Below are 25,791 nucleotides of genomic sequence, written 5' to 3'. Positions count from 1 at the left end.
TGTGTGTATTGGCAATACTATGCAGTTTACCTCCTGAAGGTAAAACATGGGCAACGATTCTGCCTCGATTTTAAATTCAAAATCATAGCCTCGTGCTACTGCCAGATTAATTTTCTTAATACATTCAAGACAACACAATGAACATATGCAGAACAAATACACAATGAATTGGGTGTCATCTGCTCTACGGTTTTTATGAAATTTAAGAATGTTTAACATTTACTAGTTACTAAAATAACATAATATTAGTAACCTATGCAGTTTTATACTTACTTGACAAACATGGCCACAAGTGAGACACAGACTACTAACAGGTCGAGAAGGTTAAATGCTGATCTGCAGAAGGCACCATCGTGGAGTATAAAACCATAGGAAACCATTTTTAAACATATCTCAACAGTGAAAACTGTTGTGAAGAAAATGTCAAAATGTCCAAGAATCTGTAATTAAAAAAAAATTTACATATACCGGTTTTGCATGTGAGTATGTGTGTAATATTTTATTCATATACACCACAGTGTTCATATAAATTTGAATTACTTTTCCCTAAATACCAACATATTTTAAATGTAAAATGTTTGAACAATACAACAAATAAAACATCAGTTTTTGATATTATGATTTTATTCTTACATCATTTCTTGGAGTCTTCTGCTGTAGAGGTTCTTCAGCAGCAAGCATGGCAGAGGAAATCATGATGCATGCAAGTATAACATTTCCAAAGTAGCTGTGGTTACAAAACCAGTGACAGAATACTCTGAACCTGTAAAAGTAGAAAAAGATGAGATATATTTATAAATAAATTCCCTTGAAAACTCTTTTGAATTGAAAGGCAACTTATTTTAACACCTCATATTTTTTACAGTAACAGTTATTAAATTTATTAGACCAGACAAAGGTTATATAAGACATGTCAACCATAAACACCTTTGAAACAGATTGAATAAGATCTAAGACACATCATTTCATACATTGGTACAACATTATTAGGAAGTTTTAGTGATGGAACGATAAATGTGATTACTGTAATGTTTCTATAATGAGGAAAAACTCAAATATACTAGCTCTGAACATTAATGACACACAAAGCAGCAATGGTTTTATTCCCATCACCACTACTCAGTAACATCTTTATTCAATAAACAATGACATGCAGTAAATCTCTTCATCATGCTAGAATGCCAAATCTAAAAAATGGATTTTATTAGACTATGCTTCAAGCGTATTTTTCACTTTGCTTTTGACACTGAACTATATTTTGTTATAATATAAACTACAAGATACAACACATTACTAAGGCTTTTTTGTACTAAATATTAACACAGTTTGAATATGTGATGTATATTCCATCCTGCAAAGCTGTGCTGTTACTACTAATTGTACCTATGAAAACGCTCACTAGATGCAATTCCATTCCATAGAAAAAATACAGGTTTAACAATGATTATAACTACTGTACAATAAGCTTGGAGTTCAGTTGCAGAAGCTGTCATTAAATGCAGAGTGAACGGCTGTGGGGAGAAAGCTCTTGATTACTAAAGTTGCAATGATGGTTTGTCTGGAACTAACAGATGAGTCTATCTATCACCTGTTGGACTCAGAGAAAATGAAGAAGGACGATGCTTGAGGAATAGGCTGCTTCTTTGTGGCGATGTTGAACTCTGAGAGACGACGTGGCCGAGCTGACACACCGTCTTCCATTTCCATGTCTGCGTCACATAACACAAGATAAACGTATCAGACACTTGATCAAAGTTAAGGCACGACCGCTACCACTTGGCAGGTAAGGACTCCTGAAATTTTTTTCTAAGACCGAAAATGTATCACAAATAAGAACTGTACAATGTAGAAAGTGAATGTGTTACAGTTAAATTATTTACCAAACAGCCATGGCACAAAAACTGAATTCAGCACCAATACTGTTCTTTCAAATGCTGAGTTTCTCAGAAGACTGGCAGCACATGTGATAACCTGTATTCTGTGGCTTCACTGTTTTCAACACTTAAACAGAGACTGCAAACAGGGCATGTTCCCTTGATAAAGGTAGATGGGATACAAAAAAGGATAACACCATGAAAGACATACTTTTATTTTCCTTAAAACTTATATCATATTGCATCAACCAAATAAATATCCTTTCTGCTTCTGAAATAAGTCAACAGGATAAGGGCACATTGGTTTAATGAGAAATTTGGATGATGTGCTACGATTTAAAACCATAATGAAGTACTGAAAAGTAGTGCAACCAAAAATCACAATTCCTACATATCATAGAATAAAAACTATGAATGAGAATACATTGCAGAAACGGTTTACACTCACCTTGTGATACCAAAAAATTGTATAAGCAAGTATCATTGCACCTGTTACAAAGGAAGTTGAATTTTTTTACACAAAATGGAATACAGGAAAGAAATGGGGTTCCACTGTGGCATAGCGGTCGTGCTCAATGTCTTAGTCTTACCTGTTAGTGTGGGAAAGTATAAAGAAGGCACTTCCTGTGGGGAGTGGTCGAATGGTTGTTTTGATGCTGATCTCTGACATTCTTCGGGGCCTTGCAGATACGGTTGGCATACCATCTCCATCTACTTCATCTGAAAATTTTGATTGCAAAGCGCACTCCTTGGCACAGACTAATGACAAAATGCTCTGATATTGATATTTATGTGTCTGTTTTTGCTTTTATGTAACTGTGCAGTAAATTAGTAATATGGTTCTTATTTCCTTGTCTTTTGTGTGAAGGCAATGATTTTATAAAATTAAATCTGAAATGGTAAATTTTAAAAACTGCCATTCAAAATAGTTTGCTTTTGACACTTATACTAAATTTTCAAATTATGTAGCAAAGAAAAAAAAAATAGGAAAAAATTGACCAAATAAAAATGTTTACTCATTAAGCAAACTGACATATACATCAACTCTGTCAAAGACATAGAATGACAAAACATCCAAAGCAGAATGAGGTATTTGTTTCAAGTGAACAGGAGCTGGATTGAAAAAAAAAAATTCTTAGATATTCTGCTGCCTATAAGTGAGGTACAATTCTAATTTCTTGAGATAGAATACATTCATATTATTTGTGCAGTCAGTTTATCTCAAACATGGTCCATGATACAAGTTTATCAACTGTCCAGATATATGAGATATATGATCATATCAAAGACATGGTCGCCAGTATTTGGGATGACAGTCATCAGGCAATGGAAGGATATACACAGTTCAGTCACATATTTTGTACCTTAAATGTGAGCAAAACACAATGAAACTTGTCATTCATATTCAGTTATGCCATAAGAGCAGTAACGAAAGATTGTAGGCAATGGAAAATTACATTCAAGTATGCTGTATAAACACCAGTGAAGATTATATTGTCAAGAATTTATTCCATTCCATTCTGGCAGGCTGGTACAGCAACCATTTGGAATTAGTTTGGATTGAAAAACAGTCTGGGTTGAAAAGCTATTTATTTCAATAATGCATTTCACCATTTTGGAGCATAATCAGATTGTAACTGGATATAAAATTCATCCATCACAGATGGCATACAGAGTGATAGGTGGACCTTAATCTCACCAGCAAAGTTCACTACAGCAGCACAGAATAAGACCACCCTTAGATCAGTATAAATGCGGTATCAGCTGAGCATGGCACAACAGGTCTGTTTAATGATCACACAGATACGACTACCCAGATTGTTTTTTAATCTGAAATTATATTATAAAACTTGATGGCTTTAACATGACAGTTCAGACTGAAATTGTAGGCATGTTACAAAAAACTTGATAATCAGTGGTAAGTAGTAGAGTAACTGTCACTAGTTGTCCTCACTATGGGACCTACAGTATGAACGTATGAAAATGAATATCTCCCCCTGTAGTAAGGTAGGGCTATTTCAGAACTAAACATCACAACAGAGTGGAGTTTGACCCCATGTTAACTGAAGTTCCTACAGCTGTTAATTCAGATTTTGAATCAGATGTGAATGGAAAGCAACACTACTGTTATGAGAATATTTAAAAAATCCTGAGTCACACATACACCTATGGTCAACAGAATGGTAGTTAATGCTTGAAGAAAATAGTTTTAATTGCATTTTCAGGCATTTTTGCTCTTTTATATATATGACGACAGAAACAGAGGTTTCTCGGTAACTTCATACGGTGGAATTTGCAAGGCATATTGGTTCTTCACAAATTAGCACTTCAGGTCATTAAGTTAGCAAATTTATTTTGTTTTCTTAATACACCAGTTGGCTATCACCTTCAATGTCATTAAAATTCTGCTTTCAAGTTCTATGAAGTATTTAATGTTTTCACACCATCATGAATAAATAATTGTATATGAAGAAGATAACAAGAAATTGCACAGATTTCTTTTCATTATAAACTGGTCCCCTCTATGTATACAGCTCAGTTGCATAGGACTCTTAGTTAATTCTTTCTTTGCATTTGCAGTGTACATTCTAATCTCGATTGCTATAAGTATCCTGTAGAAAGGTATTGAACGGTATTTCATGAAAGTATGTGTTAAATATGTGTGGGAAATGTATTTCCTAAGAATATGTCATTTATCTATTAATTTATTCATTTGTTGTAGTTTGACAGTTTTAGAAAATATAGAATTATTTCTGATTTAACTGCTGCTGTACAAGTGCTATTTAGTATGGAGGAGAAACTAACTATCTAAAATTAGTACAAACTAGTAGGATATTAAACAACTGTGGCAAATGTAATTATTTTCCTCTGAATGTTGCTATTTTAAAATTAGATAAGCACAATATGTGATCCATATACATTGTACTGTAACCAACAGAATTTCACGAATTTACCTATAAATGACATTTACCAAATGTGTTTAAGATGATAGTATTATCTTTAAATTTGCATGAGTGTAATTTTTGTATGTCATACCTGTTAAACTACTATTAACCTAAATCATCATACTCAGTTATGTTAGTTACTTTTATGATCCATGTTTGTACAATAAATCATAATGATCTGAATTGAGTTAATTCACATTCACATCACAAATTTGTAAATATGGTTACATGCTGAACATTTCTAAGTTATTTTTTTTAAATATATGGATGTGAGTTAGTAATTCCTACCCACCATCTTTTACACATTACAATAACACAAATTCTTATACAGAATAAAAGGCATTGTTAAGGAGAAAATTTTGCACCTTGTTTTCAAATTTTACTCTTCTGTCTGTCAGACGCTTTATATCACTGGGTGATGTGATCAAAAATTTTTGTTGTAGCATTGTGCAGCCCTTTCTGTGCTAAAGCCAACCTTAATGAGGTGTACTGAATATCATTTTTTCTTCTGGCAAAGTAATTATATACATCATTATTCCTTTTTAACTGCTGTGGATTATTTACATCAATGAGGGAATAAATATACTGTGAAGCAGTAACCAGAATGCCCAACTCCTTAAAGATATGTCTATAAGATTATCATGGGTGAGCCACACATATTATTCTTACAGCACATTTTTGAGCAATGGAGACTTTATTTTTTTAAAGATGAGTTACCCTGAACATTATCCCCGTATGACATTAATTAAAGAAGATATGAAAAATATGTCAACTTACTGATTTGTCTCTCCCCATGATTTGAAATGATTCTAAGTGCAACTGTTGCTGAACTAAATTGTTTTAGGAGCTCGAAAATGAGCTTTTTCCAGTTAAAGTTCTCAGTGATATGAACACCTAAGAATTATGAAGTTTTCAACCTATTTATTATTTCCTCAGCATGTGTTACACTTATGATTGGTGTAGTCCCCCAGACATGCAAAACTGAAAATGTTGTGTTGTGCCTTTTTAACCCTTTGTTGCCTGATGGTACTTAAAAGTACCAGTAAGTTTTGACTGTCATTATTTTCTCGTGGTGCAGTTTCGTGATCTGAGAGCCTGTCGGTACGTTATAGTAACTCTGCTCTACTGTTTCATAGATGTTATTATGCAATACTTAGACCTCTCTGGCTGTTAGAGCTTGAAATAGTTTTTCCCGCGCTGCTGTGAAAACAGAAGATTGTATGTGCTTGTTTCCATGGTGTTGCCTGAATTTATGCGCAATTTATTGAAACTTCCGCTGAGTTTTACATTGTAAGTACTTACCTTCTTTTTTTTTTATAATAGTTTGAAGCATTACGTTACAAGGGAATGAGATAAAGTGGAAAATATAAAGCAGACCTATTAGTACCGTCAGGTTGTGCGAACACTTTATTGTAGCAACAGTGCGTTACCTCTCACTAGTTGTTCTATCCACTTTTTCACACACAGATGGACGAAAATTGTAAAACTGGTGGCTACTTTCGACCTTTGAGTGATGCAGAGACTGAAGCAATTTTGTATGAGGACATTCCTTCTGATATTACAGAAGATACTGACATAGAAGATGATGACGAAAATGTTAATAATTTTGACAAAGCTTTTTCGTGCCATTTCTCAAGAGAGAGATTGTGAAACAAACTCCACTTTTTCGGATAATGATGCCTCAGAGTGTTCTTTGCCGTTTACACCTTCACCTCAATGTGAATACTGGACACACATAGTAAGGTAAATTTATGCGAATTTAAAAAAAAAATCAGAAATATCATATTTTGTTAATTAATTTTCTAATGTAAAAATATTTAATGTTTATGTGGAATAAAGAACAAGTTATAAAAATTGGAGCATTTTTCTGCGCATGTTGTGGTTCTGTCCATGGAGTCTGACGGTACTTCTGAGTACCACGAGTGAAAAAAGTTGGAAAAAATAAAATAAAATTTTACAAAAAATCCTACCGTCATTTGAGGCCACAATAGCATAAATTCTGCAAAGAAAATGTTAAAAAGTAAATTTTTTCTTATGTCAGGAAACAAAGGGTTAAAAAAAGGGCAACATCGTCAGTAGAAAACCAGTCAATAATTCTTTTAAGAGCATTGTTTACCATTTCCTCTGTTTCTGTGTATATGCTTGGAATGATTAGAGCACTCATGTCATCTGCAAAAAGAACTAGTTCTGCTTGTTGTATATTAGATGGAAGATTGTTTTCATATCTGAAGTACAATAGTGGACTTAAGATTGAGTCTTGGGGAACCCCAAACACAATCTCTCTCCAGTCAGAATTACTCCCTGGGCTACATTTGCTGAAGTACCAAGTACAACTTTCTGCATTCTCTTGGTTAGATATGATATTATCCATTGGTTGGATATACCATCAATCCCATGAAACTTCAATTTATCTAGGAGAATACTATAATTCATACAGTGAAATGTCTTAGACAGGTCACAAAATATACTGACTGACACTATTTTGTTACTTAATGCTTGTACAATTTGGTGAGTGAACATCTAAATGGCATTCTCAGTAAGGCAACTCTTCTGAAACACAGCCACTGAGAATATTGTAGTTGCTAAGGTGAGATAATGTTCTAGAACAAATCACCTTCTAAAAAATTTTCGAAAGTGATGTCAACAGTGAAACAGCTTAGTAGTTATTGACATCTCATTATCACCATTCTTAAAGAGGGGTTTAACAATGGCATATTTCAGTCTCTCTGGAAAACTATGTTAAGTTAGTGATGCATTACATATTTTAGTCTCTCTGGAAAACTATGTTAAGTTAGTGATGCATTACATATTTCAGATAAGACTGGGCTTATTGTATGGTAACAAATCTTCATTACTCTGTAATAAACACTGTCAAAAGCACATGAGCTACTATTTTGAGGGAATATATAATTTTCTTAATTTCAGAAGGAGACATTGGTGATTCACGCATATGACTGAATTTTATGTGAGTTACTTTTCCAACAAGTGGCTGTGATTTTTCTCTTGAACTGTTTGTCCCTAAAATTCCTACTGTATTTAAGAAATGATTATTGAATATATTTGATATCTATGACTCATCATTTATAGTTCAGTCCAAATACTCACTTAATCCTGTAAGTATCTACACAAGGCAAATTTGGATGTTACTTCTATAAAGTAGCATTAAAACTTCTCCCAGAGCACTCTTTCTTCACAAATGAATGCTTCCTCAACCCATGATTCTCAAATAGTAAAAATAATTTAAGGTGCTTGCTTGTATAAAGTGCATTAAAAGAGAAGCAAGTTGGAGACTGTAAAATGGAAACCATAAAAGGATGATAATTTCACTGCCTGCAGAATAAGGCACAGTGCCTGTATGAGCACTGAGCTCCCAAACTTGCTGCCAGAGGGACATGTTGGCACATCTGTGTAATGACAGAGTGTGCAACATGCAAGCACTGACCACTGCACTCAGTTGTGCTGGAAACCATGAAATGGGGGCTTCAAGAGAAGAACAAAGTGTGTAGTATGTTTCCTGACAACAAAAGGTGTGCAGGGAATGGAAATTCATCAAAGAATGGCCCGAGTTACAGGAAGCATTATATGTCTTTTGCAAAAGTCAAAGCATGCACAAGTGATTGAGGGAAGGGCAGATGTTGGCTGATGATGCATGGACTCGAATGCCACAGTGCATTAGTGATATCATTGTACAGCAGGTGGATGTCCTCATTATTTGAGACTGGTGTGTCATGGTAGCAGCCATTGCTGCAGATGAAGGGTTGAGTCTTCAACCAGCAAAGGAAGCACACTGAATGGGACTCTACTGAACATGTTGACACCACTTTGAAGCCAAGTCAAAATGACAGTCTACAGTTATAGCATGCAGGGTTGCTGTAAGTAAAAATGTACTACCCCACTTTCCTCTTCCTTTGAAGCCTTCATTTCTCGGTATTCAGCATTACTAAAAACAGTTAACAGTCAACGCATTTGCATGCACATTCTGTCATCACGTGGGTATGCACCCATGTCCCTGTAGTGGCAAGTTAGTGACCTCGGTGCTCTTATAGGGACCACACCTGCTTCCACAGGCAATGAAATTACAAACCTTTTAGCAGTTTTCCTTTTGCAGCCTCCAGCTCTTTTCTTTTTGAATGCACCTTAATATTTTGTCAAGTTCCTTTAAAATTTTTCCAGTGGGCTAAACACACTTAATGACATTAATTGCCATACTTTTTTTGTTTTCCTGTCCCAGTTTCATATTTGAAGAATACTGTGTTTGTTTATATCCTTCATAAATTATATTAATTGTAGAGAGTCTTTAAAAGTACTAACTGTAATAAAATAGAAAAAAGTTGTCTATAAGAGAAGACATATTCAAGAAATGGCATTCAGTATTTCATTCATTGTCAAACGACATCTGCCCCTGGTAGCTGAGTTGTCAGCACAATGGAATGTCATACCTAATGGCCCGGGTTTGATTACTGGCTGGGTTGGAGATTTTCTCCACTCAGGGACTGGGTGTTGTGTTGTCCTTATCATCATCATTTCATGCCCATCGACACCCAAGTCGCTGAAGTGGCGTCAACTCAAAAGACTTGCACCGGGCAAATGGTCTACCCGCCGGGAGGCCCTAGCCACACAGCATTTGCATTTCCATTGTCAAATGATGTTAATGTTTTTTCCTAACAGTAACTTCATAGGCAATTCACTTTCATTTGACTGAATAATACTACAAGTTTGCCTTAACTACACACTTCAGAGCAAAATAACTGTGAAATGTTTTAATTATTGCAACCATTGTTACAAGATGTTCATTTCACATTCCACGAAATAAATTTTTGTCTTATTTGCAATTCTTTAAGAACCTGTTTCTTGTATTGTGGTTGGCTTCCTTTGGGGTGGCGCACGCGCACCCTCCCCCACACACGACACGGACACGACATGCCTAAATGCAACTCACACACGACTGCAGACTCAGGCAACTGCAACCACACTGCCATGGCAACATGGCAACTGAAACCACACTGCCATGGCAGTTGCCTGAGACTGCAGTCATGTGTGTGTCAGTTCACAATATTGTTACATTACATCCTGGATTTTTGATTGTTTGATTAATGTAAATATCTCATTTACAAATCTTGTTTCCTATATATCTGTAAAGCAGTGACATTTCTTTTGTGTATCTCTTGTCCTATAATATGTCAATAAGTATTTTGAACTAATAGTGTACATTATGTTGAGATGTCTTCTTTATCTACTATCAGTTCAAAATTTACAGATGCCCAACTGGATAAAATTTTTGGCAGCTATTTAGTAACTGCAAAAATGAAAACTGTCAATTCAGCTCTGGGCATCTAGTGTCATGACGACATGTAGATTTCATGACACATTTTCTCTGAGCACAATATTGGATAGAGAGAGTACAGTACTGCTGAAAAGATTGGTGCTATAAAAGTGACTGCAAAGCTTAATATACACTTACAAAACACAGTGTCAGTTATACCCCTGAGATAGGAATTACATAAACAAAACATCTGTGGTAGAGCAGTTATTGTCCACATACTACAAAATAGATTAATGTAGGAAAGAATCTTGAGTAGTTTAAAGGGTGTAAAATGTGCATTATTAATAAAAAAAAGTTTAATGATATCAACAAGTAAAATTTTGATGGCTGAAGTGTCATTAATTTGAATGCAGTCCGATTCTGCCAGCTGTATGTCATCTGGTGAGTGTCCATCAGAGTACCTCAAACTGCTGCCTAATGGAAAAAACCCCCATGTGCACTCCATAAGTACTCTGCTAACTGAGTAGCTGCTTTCTTTGTATAATGAATACCTGACCTACCAAGGGGAGTCCCAGAATTCCCCAACCAATAAGGCAGCTCCAGAAATCTGCAGCCAAGACTGTCACACAGTTGATGACGCCTTTGGTCAAGACCCTCCTCTCGGCTCCAAACCAACAGATCTAGATTAACTCTGGGAACAATGCTGCAAATTGCGAGCTCTGCTTACACCCCTTGCACAAGGCCAAAAGCCTTCACCACTTTTGTGAGCCACCTATACGAACTGAGGATGGCCTCAGAACCCAAGTTACAGGCATTGTTGGTGCTGACAGGGAGCCACGACTTGCAGATGACTGCACCCTGCACACATTGGCTCCCTGTGGCAAGCAATGTGAGTGTGTTAACATCAGCCAGTAATTCTGCTGTGAGCACAGATCCACCATTTGGGCACACTAGGAGGTGCCTCAACAGACCGCCTCCACCTCTCAGATGAGGCACCCCACCAGACATAACAAGTGCACATTACCTTTCTTTCTGGCCGTGAATGCCATTAACGTATGGGGCTCCATAATGCACCTAATGCTGGAGCTCCTGATAATTACTGAACTCCTGCCCCCACGTGCCAGCTCAGACCCTGCTGAAAGAGTGGTGACCCGTCCACTCACAGGGTGAATAGGTGAGGCAATACAGCTAGTCTCCACATTGGCTCCCTGTGTAAAGCAATGTGAGTGTGTTAACATCAGCCAGTAATCCTGCTGTGAGCACAGATCCACCATTTGGGTACACTAGGAGGTGTCTCAACAGCAGTGGGCAAAACATGCGACACACCAGATGCTCTTTCACATTTTGAAGCAGCAGTCAGAAGATAACTGACCATAGCCAAAAGCACATTCACCTGTTCACTAACTGCAGCAAGCTCCTTCAGTGTGCTCACAGCATGGACACATACTACTCATCCTGGTATTACTAACATAAGAATTTATTATTAATGTACACAATAAAAACAATAACCCTAAGATGAAGACTTATTGGACCTCCATGTAATTACTTCCCAATCTGTAGATGACTGATAGTTTAACTCACTGACCTCTGATACTGACACCCTTTGTTCCTCATTTTGTTTCCTGTTTGTGAGATGTGACTTGAACCATATTGCAGAACTGCCAGTAATACCATAGCATTCTCATTGTTGGGGCATTATTAGATGTAGGCAAGTTTTGAACTACACTGTGCAGTTTTCATTTTAATGTAGATCCAATAGTTTTTATGTTCGAAATCAACACCCGGAGTATAATTAAATCAGAAATAAGATGATGTTAATCAAGATTCAAAGGTTATGAGATGCAATTCAAATTTCACCTAAATCTTAACTATTGTTCAAAAATTTTTCCCCAAATAACATCACAATGCTGACATAACCAACTTACATTATGAAATGTAAATTATAATGATGGAGAAACCCAATACTGTCCCTTGCACAACAGTATGTGTCTGCGGCATACTATATGGCATCCTCAATTTTTCCATTCTTGGTTCCCTTCTGTTCAGGATGATCAGAATGAGTCTGAAAAGCTAATAAGGATGTCACATGGTAGGTTTGCGCTGAGAAACAATTGTTAAGGAAAACATTCAAAATGTTGCACCATTCATAAGAAAATTAGTGCTGACATTAGCCAATAAGGCTGTTTTGAGCAAAAATTCAAGCAACCTACCAGAGATGGTCGCCAAACATGTTCTTTATTTGGTTTCCTAGAATTGAACAAGAGAGTGATACAAAAATTGTACGTGGGATGATAGCAGGGATTAAACCTCAGCCAAAGACTGAGCCAGTCTTGTTTGCTATCATCTACAGTATGAGAATAGCTGACACTAATTGTATCTGGTGGGCCACTTGAATTTGGGTGCACAATGATCTGATTCAATTCTAATTAACTCAGAAGCTGTGCACTGTATCAAATTTTTTTCTTAACAATTATTTCTCAGTACAACCCACTCTGCAGTACCCTTACAAGTTTTTAGACTGTTTCTGACCATCCTGTATAAGTGTTGTGCCAGTAGCAATAAGAGGCTTTTCCTCCTTTTTTTTTGTCACAGAGAGAGAGTCCAGCTTGAAAATACCATAAGCTAATAGCTGAACTTATTTATATCTGATTCACTGCAAAAATATACATTAATAATCATAACAATGAATCTTTATTGTCATTACAAAGAAATATAGTAATATGAGATTAATGGTCACATGATAAAGGAAACTACAAACATAATAATCTTTGGCATCCACCTGGGTTACAAGTATAATGAAATCAGCACATTGATAAGATCAATATGAAATTGAGTCCAGCCAGCTTTCTATTTAGACCTATCTGCCATACTGCCTTATATTGCCCATTAAGGCTCCCTGTTTCTTTCAGGATAATATACAAAAGTGATGAAATAAAGAGAAGCAAAATACTGATTCGACAAAATCTAACCATGAGAATTTTTGATTACAGCCAATACCTAAACGTTGTATATTTGTCTTTTTGGAATATTTATGCCACATAATGGGAATGTGATTGATATTGCATAGAAGCAGATCAACAAATATTAATGTCCCAAAAAATATTTGCCTTCTTACCTGTACTTTGGAATGGAGATCTGTAGTCTGGTGAATAGGTACATTGCAAGTTACTGCTCAATGAATGCTACAACTGTGCAATTTCCCTTAATTAATTAAGGCTCATGTTGGATGGGTCTTTGAAAAGGACAGATTTAATTTTCTTCCCCACCCCTGCCCCATCTGAGTTGGTTATCCCTTTATAGTGGTCACATCAGTGATCATTCTGCCTCCCTTCATGGATTCTGGTACTGCAGATCCCTTTCAGTATTGATCGAAATAATTTACCAGTAGAATGAGTGTTCATTCTTAAGAAGAATCTAAGATTTTTTTTCAACTAACCAGTAAACCATGATACTTTAAAGAATCAAACAGCCATGCATAAAAAAGTCTCAAACACCTGATTAGTGTACAAATGAGTTAATGTGTTAAATATTTGACATTAATCATGAAAGTGAGAAAAAGTTTGAAATTTTGCTTAAAATTTGTTGGAAGCTGCTAAGTGCTCTCATTATGAAACACAGTATATAGGGTGGGTAACTTGCACTCCATTTTAATTAGAAGCTAGATTTTCAAGGATCTCAATGTTTATCACATCATATCTTCTGAACTGTGTGTGTACAAGGATATAACAATTGCTGGTAGGTTCAGTGACGTATGCAGATACTGTCTGCAAAGTGTGTTGCAGATGGAGTTGGTAGTAAAGTAATAGTACATTAAAACATCATGCCTAATGCTGAAGTTTTACTATACCATATTAAGCAAAACCTTGTTTCTCACGCATCTAAATTTCTATGTGATCTTATCTCCTGAACTACGTGATATAAAATGGTTCAAATGGCTCTGAGCACTATGGGACTTAACTTCTGAGGTCATCAGTCCCCTAGAACTTAGAACTACATAAACCTAACTAACCTAAGGACATCACACACATCCATGCCTGAGGCAGGATTCAAACCTGCAACCATAGTGGTTGCGCGTTTCCAGACTGTAGTGCCTAGAACCGCTCGCCACCCAGGCTGGCTACGTGATATAAAATGAAATAATTTTGCAGGTACATACAGATACTGTTTGCAAACTGTGTCATGAATAGAATTGGTAGTAAAGAAGTAATAAATTAAGATGTCACATCAGATGCTGAAGTTGTACTGCAAAGCAATAATGTAGTAAGCGGTAAAATATTTTTCCATTCCTCATTCTGTGGGGGTGGGGGCTGTCAGTGACAAAAAGTTTTGTAAGGGTTTTAAATTATGTGTAACGGTTGTTGGAAATCACTGAGTGCTCTCATTCTCAAATACTGGATAAATAAAGTCTGTGTATTTGCACACTGTCAGTTACACTTCCTCAAGATAAACACACAGTTTCTAACAGTAACATTTGTCTCACTGTGTCAAACCTTTAACATAATACTATACCTCTTAATGAGTAGATTATGAAAGCATTTTATCAGTCAACAATTACACAAAATACTGAAAATCAAATTTGTGTTGCCTCTGGGAGCCATTAGAGATGCAACATTGGACTGGGTTCCAGGATAGTCGCTTATTAATATAGACTGACAGTGCAAAATGTAAGGTGTTCTGAGCAATGATGGTTTCAGAGAGGACAATATGCTAAAGTGATTGAATGTAGATGAGCAATGAGAATTTCTACCTGACATCACATCCACTGGCAAGAAAATATACTATCTTATAAGGTATATTATGACATCATTAACAAATAATCAAATTAATATGTTGTGGGAGAATATGCATAGTAGAAACCACATTAATTTGTTTAAAAAGTGCTTTTAATGTCTAGCATATACTGCATATTGTTCTGGCATAATTTTTATTATAGTTTTTTTAGTTGTTCAGCTTGATTTCTTAATGGAGGACAGATCAGTGATAAGCTTTAAGATGAAGAAATAAGCTACAGTTACCTTGAATAAATAGTGCATAAATTGTGCCATTATGTCATAAAAATGCAACCTCACTGACAGAATATTATGTAAAAAACAAATACAAGAGCAAAGAAAAAACAAATGAGCAAGATATTGTTATGTGAACATCTGAAATAAAAACTGTAACTGCCTACATATCTCACCATTATTTGGATAAGTAACAATGGAATGACTATTTCCTCAAATATTTTAGAGAACTAGGAGGCAACTCAAATGAAGGTAGCAGGTGTAACGCTTCAGTTGTCAACTACAACTGAAATACAACCAATTGTGTTATCAGCCTGACTCTTTCCTCACTGAGAAACACCATTGTCAACAGTCTGTAACAGCAGCTCTGTCATTCTCTACAGGAAATCCCAACAACAAAAAATTACAACTGAGTAGTTTATATTATACAGGGTGATACTTACTAATATTTTAAAACCTCTTGAAGTGATGTCGATGATGCTGAGACAAGTAATTTAATATAAGACACACATGGTCATAAATGTCTGGAAAAACCCCAAAAGTGTATGGCAAATGTTGAACATGGAACATCACCAGATGATGTACCTTGGAGCACATGCAGTGGTGGAGCCTACTGGTTGGTCGTACCTGATCATTGAAACCTGAGTCAGGTAGTCACATTGATATGGCTAAAGGCTTATGTGCATCACTTTAGCGTGTCAGACTTAGGGTTTGAGTCTTGTGCCTGGCAGGTAGTGTTCTTTTTTGCATTTCATTCGACAATTGTGGCGATATTTACCTGTCTTGTGGTCTCCGCTGGTTAATTGCAAAGTACAGTACAACGAAAACCTACCATATTGCTTCACAAGTAAATAAATATAAGCATCTACACTGCACCATGACCAGTAAATGCGCTATAGGCATAAAATGTGTATTAATTATTTGTCTCAGTTGCATGTACATGAGCCGGCCGGTGTGGCCATGGGTTCTAGGTGCTTCAGTTTGGAACTGCGTGACCGCTACGGTCGCAGGTTCGAATCCTGCCTCAGGCATGGATGTGTGTGATGTCCTTAGGTTACTTAGGTTTAAGTAGTTCTAAGTTCTAGGGAACTGATGACCTCAGAAGTTAAGTCCCATAGTGCTCAGAGCCATTTGAACCATTTTTTTCCATGTACATGGCTTTGGGGTTTTTAAAAATATTAATACAAATCACTCTGTATATAATGAAAACAAATTTTAAATTACTTCAATGGTAATACAATTGAAGTCATATGAAATTACATTATATCTGGCTCCTCCCCCCCCCCCCCCCCCCCTCTCTCTCTCTCTCTCTCTCTCTCTCTCTCTCTCTCTCTCTCTCTTTCTCTCTCTCATATATATAAATTAAATGGTGGTTCTGCAAATTTAAGATAAAATTGGTAAATGGTGATGATGTGATGTTCCAACATTTAATACAGCCATCAGTTTGTCAAAGTAGCTTCGTGTGCATTTTCCTGATCATGCATGATTTTTTCAATCAACACCTAGGCCCCATATTACATATTTGTCAAGAAGATGATTCAAATTTGCTCTGTAATACACACCAAATATTATTTTACCCCTTCTGAGGCAATCAATGTAAATAATCCCTTTTGAAATTTAAAAAAAATTATAACATTTTCAGCACTAAATTTTTTTAGTGCAGGGCTGTCAGCTTCCATCCACTGTTTAGAGAGTTATTTTATTTATGGTATGAGGTACAGGACTCATATCTCATTCACCATAACGAATCACCTTACAAAATTAATTAGATTATTTAAGAAAAAGAGCCAAAATTTGCTGCTAAATTTGATTTTGGTCAAACTTTTTACAAATTTAGCACTTATTTTGTGCAAATATTTCTCACAGTCAAATATGCATGTATAATGTACCATTCCCTTTCTTATGTTATGACTAGAGCATCAGATATTTCAAACCTTTTAATCACTGACTGTCCAATATCAATTCCTGCGCTTGTAAATTTTCCATAGTAATCAGTAATAACAATTCCTTATGCACCTAGAAACATTGGCAATAACCTTCCTGTGGCTGAAATTGGCTTCATCTTTGTTGGTGTGGGCCTAGTATCTTCCATCATATTTGGATGTTCTTTCATTTCTAGTAGAATTACATCTAACAAAGTAAAATTTATTGTATATGTTATTGCTCAGAATCTCAAAAATGCAGAACACATTTGACATGAATTGGTATGTCAGTCAGTTATTCATGTAAAATATTTTAATCTCCAATCAGCCATCACCTCTTTGTGTACTTCATATTAGTTTCTTTGGTGGTTGCAGTTTTGGATCATCTGACACATGTATCACCTTAAAGTGAATTATGACCGTCTCTAATGTCAACCACCCATTCTCAACTGCTGATTTTTAAGGAGCTTGTTCCTTCATTTTCATCACCTACTTTGGATGAATTTTCATGAGAAAATGCCATTCAAAACGGATTTTTTTAACCATTTGAGTGAAACAACAGCTCCATTACTTTAATAAATGAATAAACAAATCTATTCTCCACTTTAAGTTACCTCTTGAGTTATGTTATTACACTATGTACTGGCATGCCCAAAAATAAAATTTCATTGACATGAACACCATCAGCAAAATACTGATTTAAATAGTACAAGTCAACTAAAGTGTGTGGTATTGATACAGTTTTACTATGGATTAATTGTAACCCAGAATGAAGAATTTGTTGCTCTTGTGTATTTATTCACAGGCATCAAAGTGAAGATGGAGGGAAATTGGAAGTTACAGTCATTAAATCTGTTCTGTGTTACTTTTAAAAGGTCTGCTGTTCCATCTACAACGTGTGCCAGAGATAGTACGAAATGTCTGACCTACAAGTTACGAATATCATAATACTTACAACTATTTCCATATCATATATTCTAATTTCAAAGCAGTTTCTATTGAAGGTATCCTTACCTTGATTGTCATTCTGCCCGTCATAACCATAATCTTCTGTATCACCTATTTCTAACTGAACTCTACTATGACTTCCTAATTCTTCATCTTTTTCTGATCTGAAACCGAAGATTTTTTTAAAATCTTAATAAATACATAGCTTTACAATGTACTACAGTAATTTAAAAAATCATAACAGGAAGTAATACATAGGAGTATACTAGATATCAGAAATAAGCTCCATAAAGTCACTTCAAACTTGCTAATAGGTCCTATGATGGTGCTTCTGAACTCATTGTCTACATATAATCACAGACTCAGTTCCCCAGTCTATGACATTGCCCATTTAAATGAAAACTCATCGCTTGAATTTGTTGTCCAGTACATGTGGATTGAGCCACTGTAGAAAGGAGAACAAGTCCACCAGTACATAAGTCAAACCGAGTACTCGCAGCATTGCCACTATATAAGCAAATCTTAGACATGACGATTATTACACAAAGTGTTCATTTTACTTGAAGACATTGAAATATTTCAAAAACTACACACCAGATAAAAAAAATTCATTATTTCAATTTGTTTGTCTCAAAGGGGGACATCCACCATTACCACACTCAACTTGCCACCCCACTCGTGCATGGGTGGTGAGGGACAACTTTGAAATCTTCAATGGGAACCCATACTTTTTATTGCAGATTATAATTCTATGGAAAAATCTATGAATGTTTTGTCTGAAGCATTTTCTTCATTTTGTCACAGAATGCGCTGAAATCAGAGGAATAGAAATGGGTAATTTACGACATGCTACTCAATGGACCTTGAATAGCCAATGCTACATGGGAATCCACCTCCATGCTGTAGGGTAGGACTGGTCAGTATTTCATAACTTCTAATTGGAAACCCCATTCACAATGTTGTATTCCTCCAACATATCGAACAGGGGACTATTCAAACGCACCACTATGGCCATGTATTGAACTACAATGTATCATAACAGGCAGTACAATGCAACCAGGGCTCACGTATCAAGCATATATCAAACAGATAGCAGCTCTAAACATTACCATATTTGCACAATATTTATTGCCTGCACATCTACCTTTCACTTGGAGAAAATATGTGCAAGTGGATGATGAATATTGCAACCACAGAAGCAAAATCTGAAATGATCCTGATTTACAGAGACTGTAGCAGAAATGTTGAGGCTGCTGTTGCCTTCTATACTGGGCATTTTTGAGAGAACGCTCACTCCCATTTGTTATTTTACAAGGTTGTGAATGCCTTTATGTCTTATGGCAGTGTGCAGACTGGGAAAAGTAAATTAAGCAAACATGCTACAGGAGAAGCTAATGGAATTGCTGTACTAGCAGCAGTGCACCACACCTCATGGAAAAGCACCTGGCAATTACACCATGATTCTGTCACGTCTGTGGGTAGTACTGTCACAATAACTGTGTCATCCGTACCATGTGTCACTGCATCACCAACTTCATGGCCCTGATCTCTACATCCAGATAGTGTTTTGTGAATGGGCATGTCAACAAATGCAAATGACCCTCACATTATTTGCCAAGGTACTATTTTCCAATAAGTCTACATTCACAAACTATAGTAGCATTAATCAGCATAACATGCATTACTGGAGTGCAGTCAGTCCCCACTGGTTATGGCAAACTGACCATCAATGTCCTTGGTCGGTTAATGTATGGTGTGGCATCATGGGGAACAAACACATCCGTCCACATTTTACCAGCAGCAGATTGAATGGATGCAAATATTAAAAATTTTTTGAACAGGAACTATTGGTATTAGTGCAGGATGTTGCACTGGACATTCAACAACATATATGGTTTCAGCATGATGGCTGCCCTGTGCATTATACACACATCAAAAAAAGTTTTGCATCACCTCAGTTCCAAGAGTACTGGAACCTGTACAGAAAATTGGAACAGAGATCAACATCATCATCATTTCCGCCCTTTCTATTGCTCATGAAAACCACACATTGCATGTTGTACCACCATGCAGCGAGACCATCAGAAGTGGTGGTCCAGATTGCTGTACACACTGATACCTCTAATACCCAGTAGCATGTACTCTTGCATTGATGCAAGCCTATATTCATCATGGTATACTATCGACAAGCTCATCATGCCACTGTTGGTCCAGATTGTCCCACTCCTCAACGGTGATTCAGCATAGATCCCTCAGAGTGACTGGGGGGTTACGTCATCCATAAACAGCCCTTTTCAATCTATCCCAGGCATGTTCGACAGGGTTCATGTCTGGAGAACATGCTGGCCACTCTAGTCAAGTGATGTTGTTATCCTGAAGAAAATCATTCACAAGATGTGCATGATGGGGGTACAAATTGAGATCCATGAAGAAGAATGCCTCGCCAATATGCTGACGATATGGTTGCACTATCAGTTGGAGGATGGCATTCACGTATCGTACAGCCGTTACAGCACCTTCCATGACCACCAGCGGCATACGTCGGACATACATAATGCCACCCCAAAACAGCGGAGAACCTCCACCTTGCTGCACTTGCTGGACAATGTGTCAAGTCACTCAGCCAGACTGGACTGCCTCCACATGTCTCCCACAATTTTTTGGTTGAAGGCATATGCAACACTCATCGGTGAAGAGAACGTGATGCAAATCCTGAGAGGTCCATCAACATGTTGTTGGACCCATCTGTACTGTGCTGCATGGTGTTTTGGTTGTAAAGATGGACGTCGCCATGGATATCGGGAGTGAAGTTGTGCATAATGCAGCCTATTGCGCACAGTTTGAGTCGTAACACGATGTCCTGCAGCTGCACGAAAAGCGTTATTCAACATGATGGCATTGTTGTCTGGTAGCGGTCATCCACTGCAATAGTAGCCCTTGGGCGGCCTGAGCAAGGCATGTCACAAAACTTCTTGTCTCTCTGTATCTCCTCCATGTCTGAACAACAACGCTTTGGTTCACTTCGAGATGCCTGGACACTTCCCTTGCTGAGAGCCCTTGCTGCAAACATGATCAAACCACAGCATTGACCATCTAGGCGTGGTTGAATTACAGACAATACGAGCCGTGTACCTCCTTCCTGGTGGAATGACTGGAACTGATCGGCTGTCAGATCCCATCCATCTAATACACCATGCTCATACATGGTCGTTTACATCTTTGGGCGGGTTTAGTGACATCTCTGAACAGTCAAAGGGACTGTGTCTGTGATACAATTTCCACAGTCAACGTATATCTTCAGGAGTTCCGGGATCCGGGGTGATGCAAAACGTTTTTTTGATATGTGTACAATTGAAGCACGTGAGGTATTAAAATGTGTTTACACTGGTTGGTGGATTGGCAGATGTGGCGCTATTAATTGGTCCACAAGGTCACCAAGTTTGATATCACCAGATTTCTTTCTGTGGGGATATTTAATAGATAAGGTGTACCAGCAAGTGCCAACAGGCTATGAAGATATGGTTGATCACATCAGAAATGCCTGTGCTGACATTCCCACAGATATTCTTCTGTTCTGTGTACAGTCATTTGAAAACTGGATTACTAAGTGTATTGAAGTTGGCCGTATGTTGTTTGAACACTTACTCTAATTGGGAAAGTAGAGTAGCATTTGCCTCGAGCCACTGCCACAGTGGTGCATCGGTTAGATCCCAGTTCAATATGTCAGAGGAATACAACATTGTGAATGAGGTTTCCAATTTGAAATTATGAAGTACTAGCCTGTCCTACCCTTGCAGCATGGAGGTGCAATCCCACAAACCATTGGATATTCAAGGGCCACTGAGCAGCATGTCATAAATTATGATTGTGTACCCATTTCTATTCCTCTGATTACAGCACAACCTGTGGTAAAACATAGAAAATGCTTTACATAAAATGTATCTTGATTCTGGCATAGAATCATAATTTGCAACAAAAAAATGGGGGTTGCCATTGAAGATTTCAAAGTTGCCCCCCACTGCCTATGCATGGGATGGGGTAGGGTGTCGAGTGTGGTAATCACTGGATGTCCCCCTCTAAGACAAACAAATTGGAATTATAACTTTCTTTGATCTGATGTGTAATTTTCAAAATATTTCAATGTGTTCAATTAAAATGAACACCCTATATACCGATACAATGACTGACCAGTCAGCAGTGATGTGTACATTTATGTACATATGTGTATATGTATGCACATAAGCGTGTGTGTGTGTGGGGGGGGGGGGGGGGGGCGCACACATGCACGCATGCGCTTGTGTCGTATAAAGGATTTTTCCGTAAGAGCATGCAAAAATTTAACAGGACATAGAGTACGCTTCACTGAACGATTTCAGGTAGGGAACCTGGGGACAGAGAAGCCAGCTTAATGAGATAATGGGAATAAAATCACATAACTGTATGTTTTTTATTTACATTACTTACAGCTAACTGCAAAGACCATTACTGACACAGTGAACATACCATTTGAATTGTATATTACAAAATGTGCTGAACTGATGGCTATCAACCTCAATGCAAGCATGACATCAGTGAACAAGATTCTGGTGCACCCTGACAAATATCCCTGGTGTGTTTTGAGTCACATCACAGGCAGCTACAATTCTGCCAACTAATTCCATCTGTGTATCCACTGGGATGCCATTCACAAGTGACTTTAGACATGCCCATAGTAAATAATCAAGGGCATTCAGGTCAGGTGACCTTGCAGGTCATGGAGTACTACCTCCCCTTCCAATCCAGCAACCAGGAAATACAGCACTAAAATTGTTGCCGACATCCACACTAAAGTGAAGCAGTGCACCATCATGTTGAATCCACATCCTCTCACTAACAACCAAGCGTACATTCTACAACAACATGAACCTTTGCATGAACCTCAAGTACACATGGCCATTTAGATGGCCAGGTGGAAAGGTATGGCACAATGAGAATTTCACCTGCAGTGCCAGCCCAGATATTCACAGCAAAATGTACTTGATGGTGTGACTCAACTACAGCATGAGACTTTTCCTCATCCTACGCATACCTATTCCTTCTATGTGAAATACCATCATGATCAGATGAGGCCCCATCAGTAAATAGCATGATTTGGAGAAAATCTGGTTGATCAATTGATCATTGGAGCAACCACTGACACAATGTGATCCTTGGTTCAAAGTGTCACACATATTGCACGGAATTGTTGGGGGGATGTGGGTGTAAATGTTGTTCGTCAAGTACTCGCCACATACTGGTGCGTACAGTGCCCATTTTTAGTACTTGTAGTGGGGTCCACTGCAACACATTCCAGCACCACCTCTTCAAAATCAGGTGGGCGAGTGGTCCTCATCTTGCCAGGTACCTGTTTCTTATTTCCAATGAACCAGTCTCCTGCATTCATCAATCAAGAGAAATAAACACTTGTCATGACAGATGATGCCTGTAAGTAAATTGTTCCCTGTATAGCCTCTCAGCAGAGAGAGCATTCAACATATTTCCCCATACACAAAGTGCATGTCAGCAATTTCTACAAAGCTATACTGGTACTTACCCATCATATTTTAGTGTACGTGTCTGAATAACATTGAGTAATGAATGGGTCTGTCATTGATTTGTAGCACATTCTACCACGAGTCAATGTAATTACAATGAAACAGAGCCACATTATGGACAAGTAAAGTAAACAAAACATGCGTCATGACTTCCTAGTAATCAGACTCATTGTCCTTATTTCCTTGCAGGAAATAAAGAATATATATATATATATATATATATATATATATAAAAAAAACAGCACAGTATGCATAAACTTGTACGCATGTTAGTTGTAAATAAGGTGAAAAATAGTAATGCTAGACAAAGCGGTACACAAGTTTACTTCCATATCTCCTTAAGCTGGCTTGTTTGACCCCTGTCCTGTTACATTTTTGCACTCTCTTTATGTATGTCTATGGATAAAACCATTTTGAAGACTGCTGTAAATTTATTTTAATTTTTAATCTCTATGCAGAGAATGTCCAATAATTATGATGACACAAACACACACTTTAAACACATTATTAAGTCTGTGATGGCAGTTCAAGAGAACAGGAAATGACAATGAAGGGTATTCTCCAAATTGTGGTTAATTATTAAAATAAAGCTGCATGCTTCTTAGTTGCAGTAACATAAGAGTGAAGTCGCTCTGTATCCCGTTTCTGTTCACTGGAGCACATATGTTTTCTGATAGTGGAGGTGGAATAAACAAGAATGCAACGATTTTGTTTGCACGGGATGAACTTTGTACATTTTTCATCTGCTGCACGGACTATAGCAAGGAACTCTTTCCATACATCACTCTTTCCCACATGGAACATGCTGGAATTGTACACAATGCAGCACAATTTTGTTTTAGACCCTCCACAAGTCCCACAAAACTCTCACTATTACAGACCGTCTGAATCTGACAGTCAGTCATTTTCACCCTGTCAGTGCTGCTCAATAGCAGAAAGATCATACACTAAACATCAGTATTAAGTCATGATTAGTCTTGACTTCCTACATGCTTCAGGAAGGGGGAATGATTCAACAAGTAATAAGCAACTGCAGTGCTACCATTTCAGACTCATCAAACTTGCAGAATTGTAGTGAAAAGGAAGGTAATCAGTATAAGACTGACATAACAGTAATGTTTCTAATGTCTGCAAACCTCAACAATTAGGCTCATAATTGCCGTATTTCTGATCTCTAGAATACACAAATTAAGGTCACTGTTATGAAAATAAAAAGGTACAAAAGATTTTGCCATAAAATTTCCATTTCTTCTTTAGAAGTGAGCTCTATATATTTTAATCTAACGTGGCATACATGTTATTTCAAACAAAGAGGACAAATTAGTACATGTTTTATATTAGAACATGTATGCTGTTTACCCTATAATAGACAGATACTGAGGAGATATGTGGGGTCTAGGAGCACATGAGAAAAACAAAACAAAAACAGAGCCACAAAAGTGGGGCTGCAAAGAGGAAGACATAGGTGGGGCCACAAAGAGGAAGACATAGGCGGTCTACAAAGAGGAAGATGGGGGTGCAAAGAGGGTGAGGGGTGTCAAGAGGGTGAGGGGTGTCAAGAGGATTGTGTGGGGGGGGGGGGGGGGGGCATGGAGGAACAAAAAGGAATGATGGTTGTCCACTAGAAGATGGCGTGGGCACTGGAAACTGATCTTCTGAATTCTAGTCAAATTCACTTGTGGGACCTCTGTGTGCCTGCAGAAAATTTCTGCAGTTTTACTGAATGTATTCCTGAAGTAGCGAGATACTTGGGGATATGGAGTGTACATACTGCAGGAATCTACCAGTGCCAGGTCTCTCTCCGTACACTGCAAGGAATCAACAGATACAGCAATTTCCTAACACAGGTTATTTTTTTACTTATCATGTGCTTCAAAAAGATGTGATGTTCAGGTTTAGAGATGCAAATAATCAGATATTCTTACTGAGTGTGTATTTAGCAGATGGCATTTCTGTGATTATACAAACATTCTTTCTAGAATAAGGAAACAATGGCAGCAGCAGAAGTAACAGCAGAAGTTGTTGTGGTAGAAGAAGAGGAAGACAAAGAAGGGGGAAAATCAACAGTTACTAATATATAAATTAAATAGTGAATATGAACAAAAATCTGAACAGGTGATATTAATTAAAGTATAGGTAAATTAAGACTTTGTGCACAAAGACCTATACATAAATTAAGAATCTGTAGAAATAAGACTACTAGCAAACCCAGCGATGCTTTGCTGATGCTAAATATGTATATCCAAATGTGATGCATGTGAAC

At 37.3% G+C, this 25,791-nt stretch overlaps 1 protein-coding gene across 3 annotated transcripts in view; it reads right to left on the bottom strand.

Moving 5' to 3' along the window:
- The window catches only part of LOC126184668 (muscle calcium channel subunit alpha-1-like), a 601,154-nt gene that overhangs the window by 276,569 nt on the left and 298,794 nt on the right, over positions 1-25,791 (bottom strand). For 2 of the 3 annotated variants that reach the window (XM_049927151.1, XM_049927152.1), the window contains exons 17-20: positions 18,022-18,119; positions 2,465-2,594; positions 634-763; positions 274-440 (exon numbers count right to left, since the gene is read on the bottom strand). In XM_049927151.1, coding sequence (XP_049783108.1) covers positions 274-440; positions 634-763; positions 2,465-2,594; positions 18,022-18,119 — 525 coding nt within the window. Of the gene's footprint in view, positions 1-273; positions 441-633; positions 764-1,588; positions 1,710-2,464; positions 2,595-18,021; positions 18,120-25,791 lie in introns of all 3 variants that reach the window. The other variant, XM_049927153.1, reaches the window with a different exon arrangement.

Source organism: Schistocerca cancellata, chromosome 4 (assembly GCF_023864275.1).
Source record: "Schistocerca cancellata isolate TAMUIC-IGC-003103 chromosome 4, iqSchCanc2.1, whole genome shotgun sequence".
Lineage (NCBI taxonomy): Eukaryota > Metazoa > Arthropoda > Insecta > Orthoptera > Acrididae > Schistocerca > Schistocerca cancellata.
Note: the sequence above shows the minus strand (reverse complement) of the source record. Positions and strands in the feature narration are given on the sequence as shown.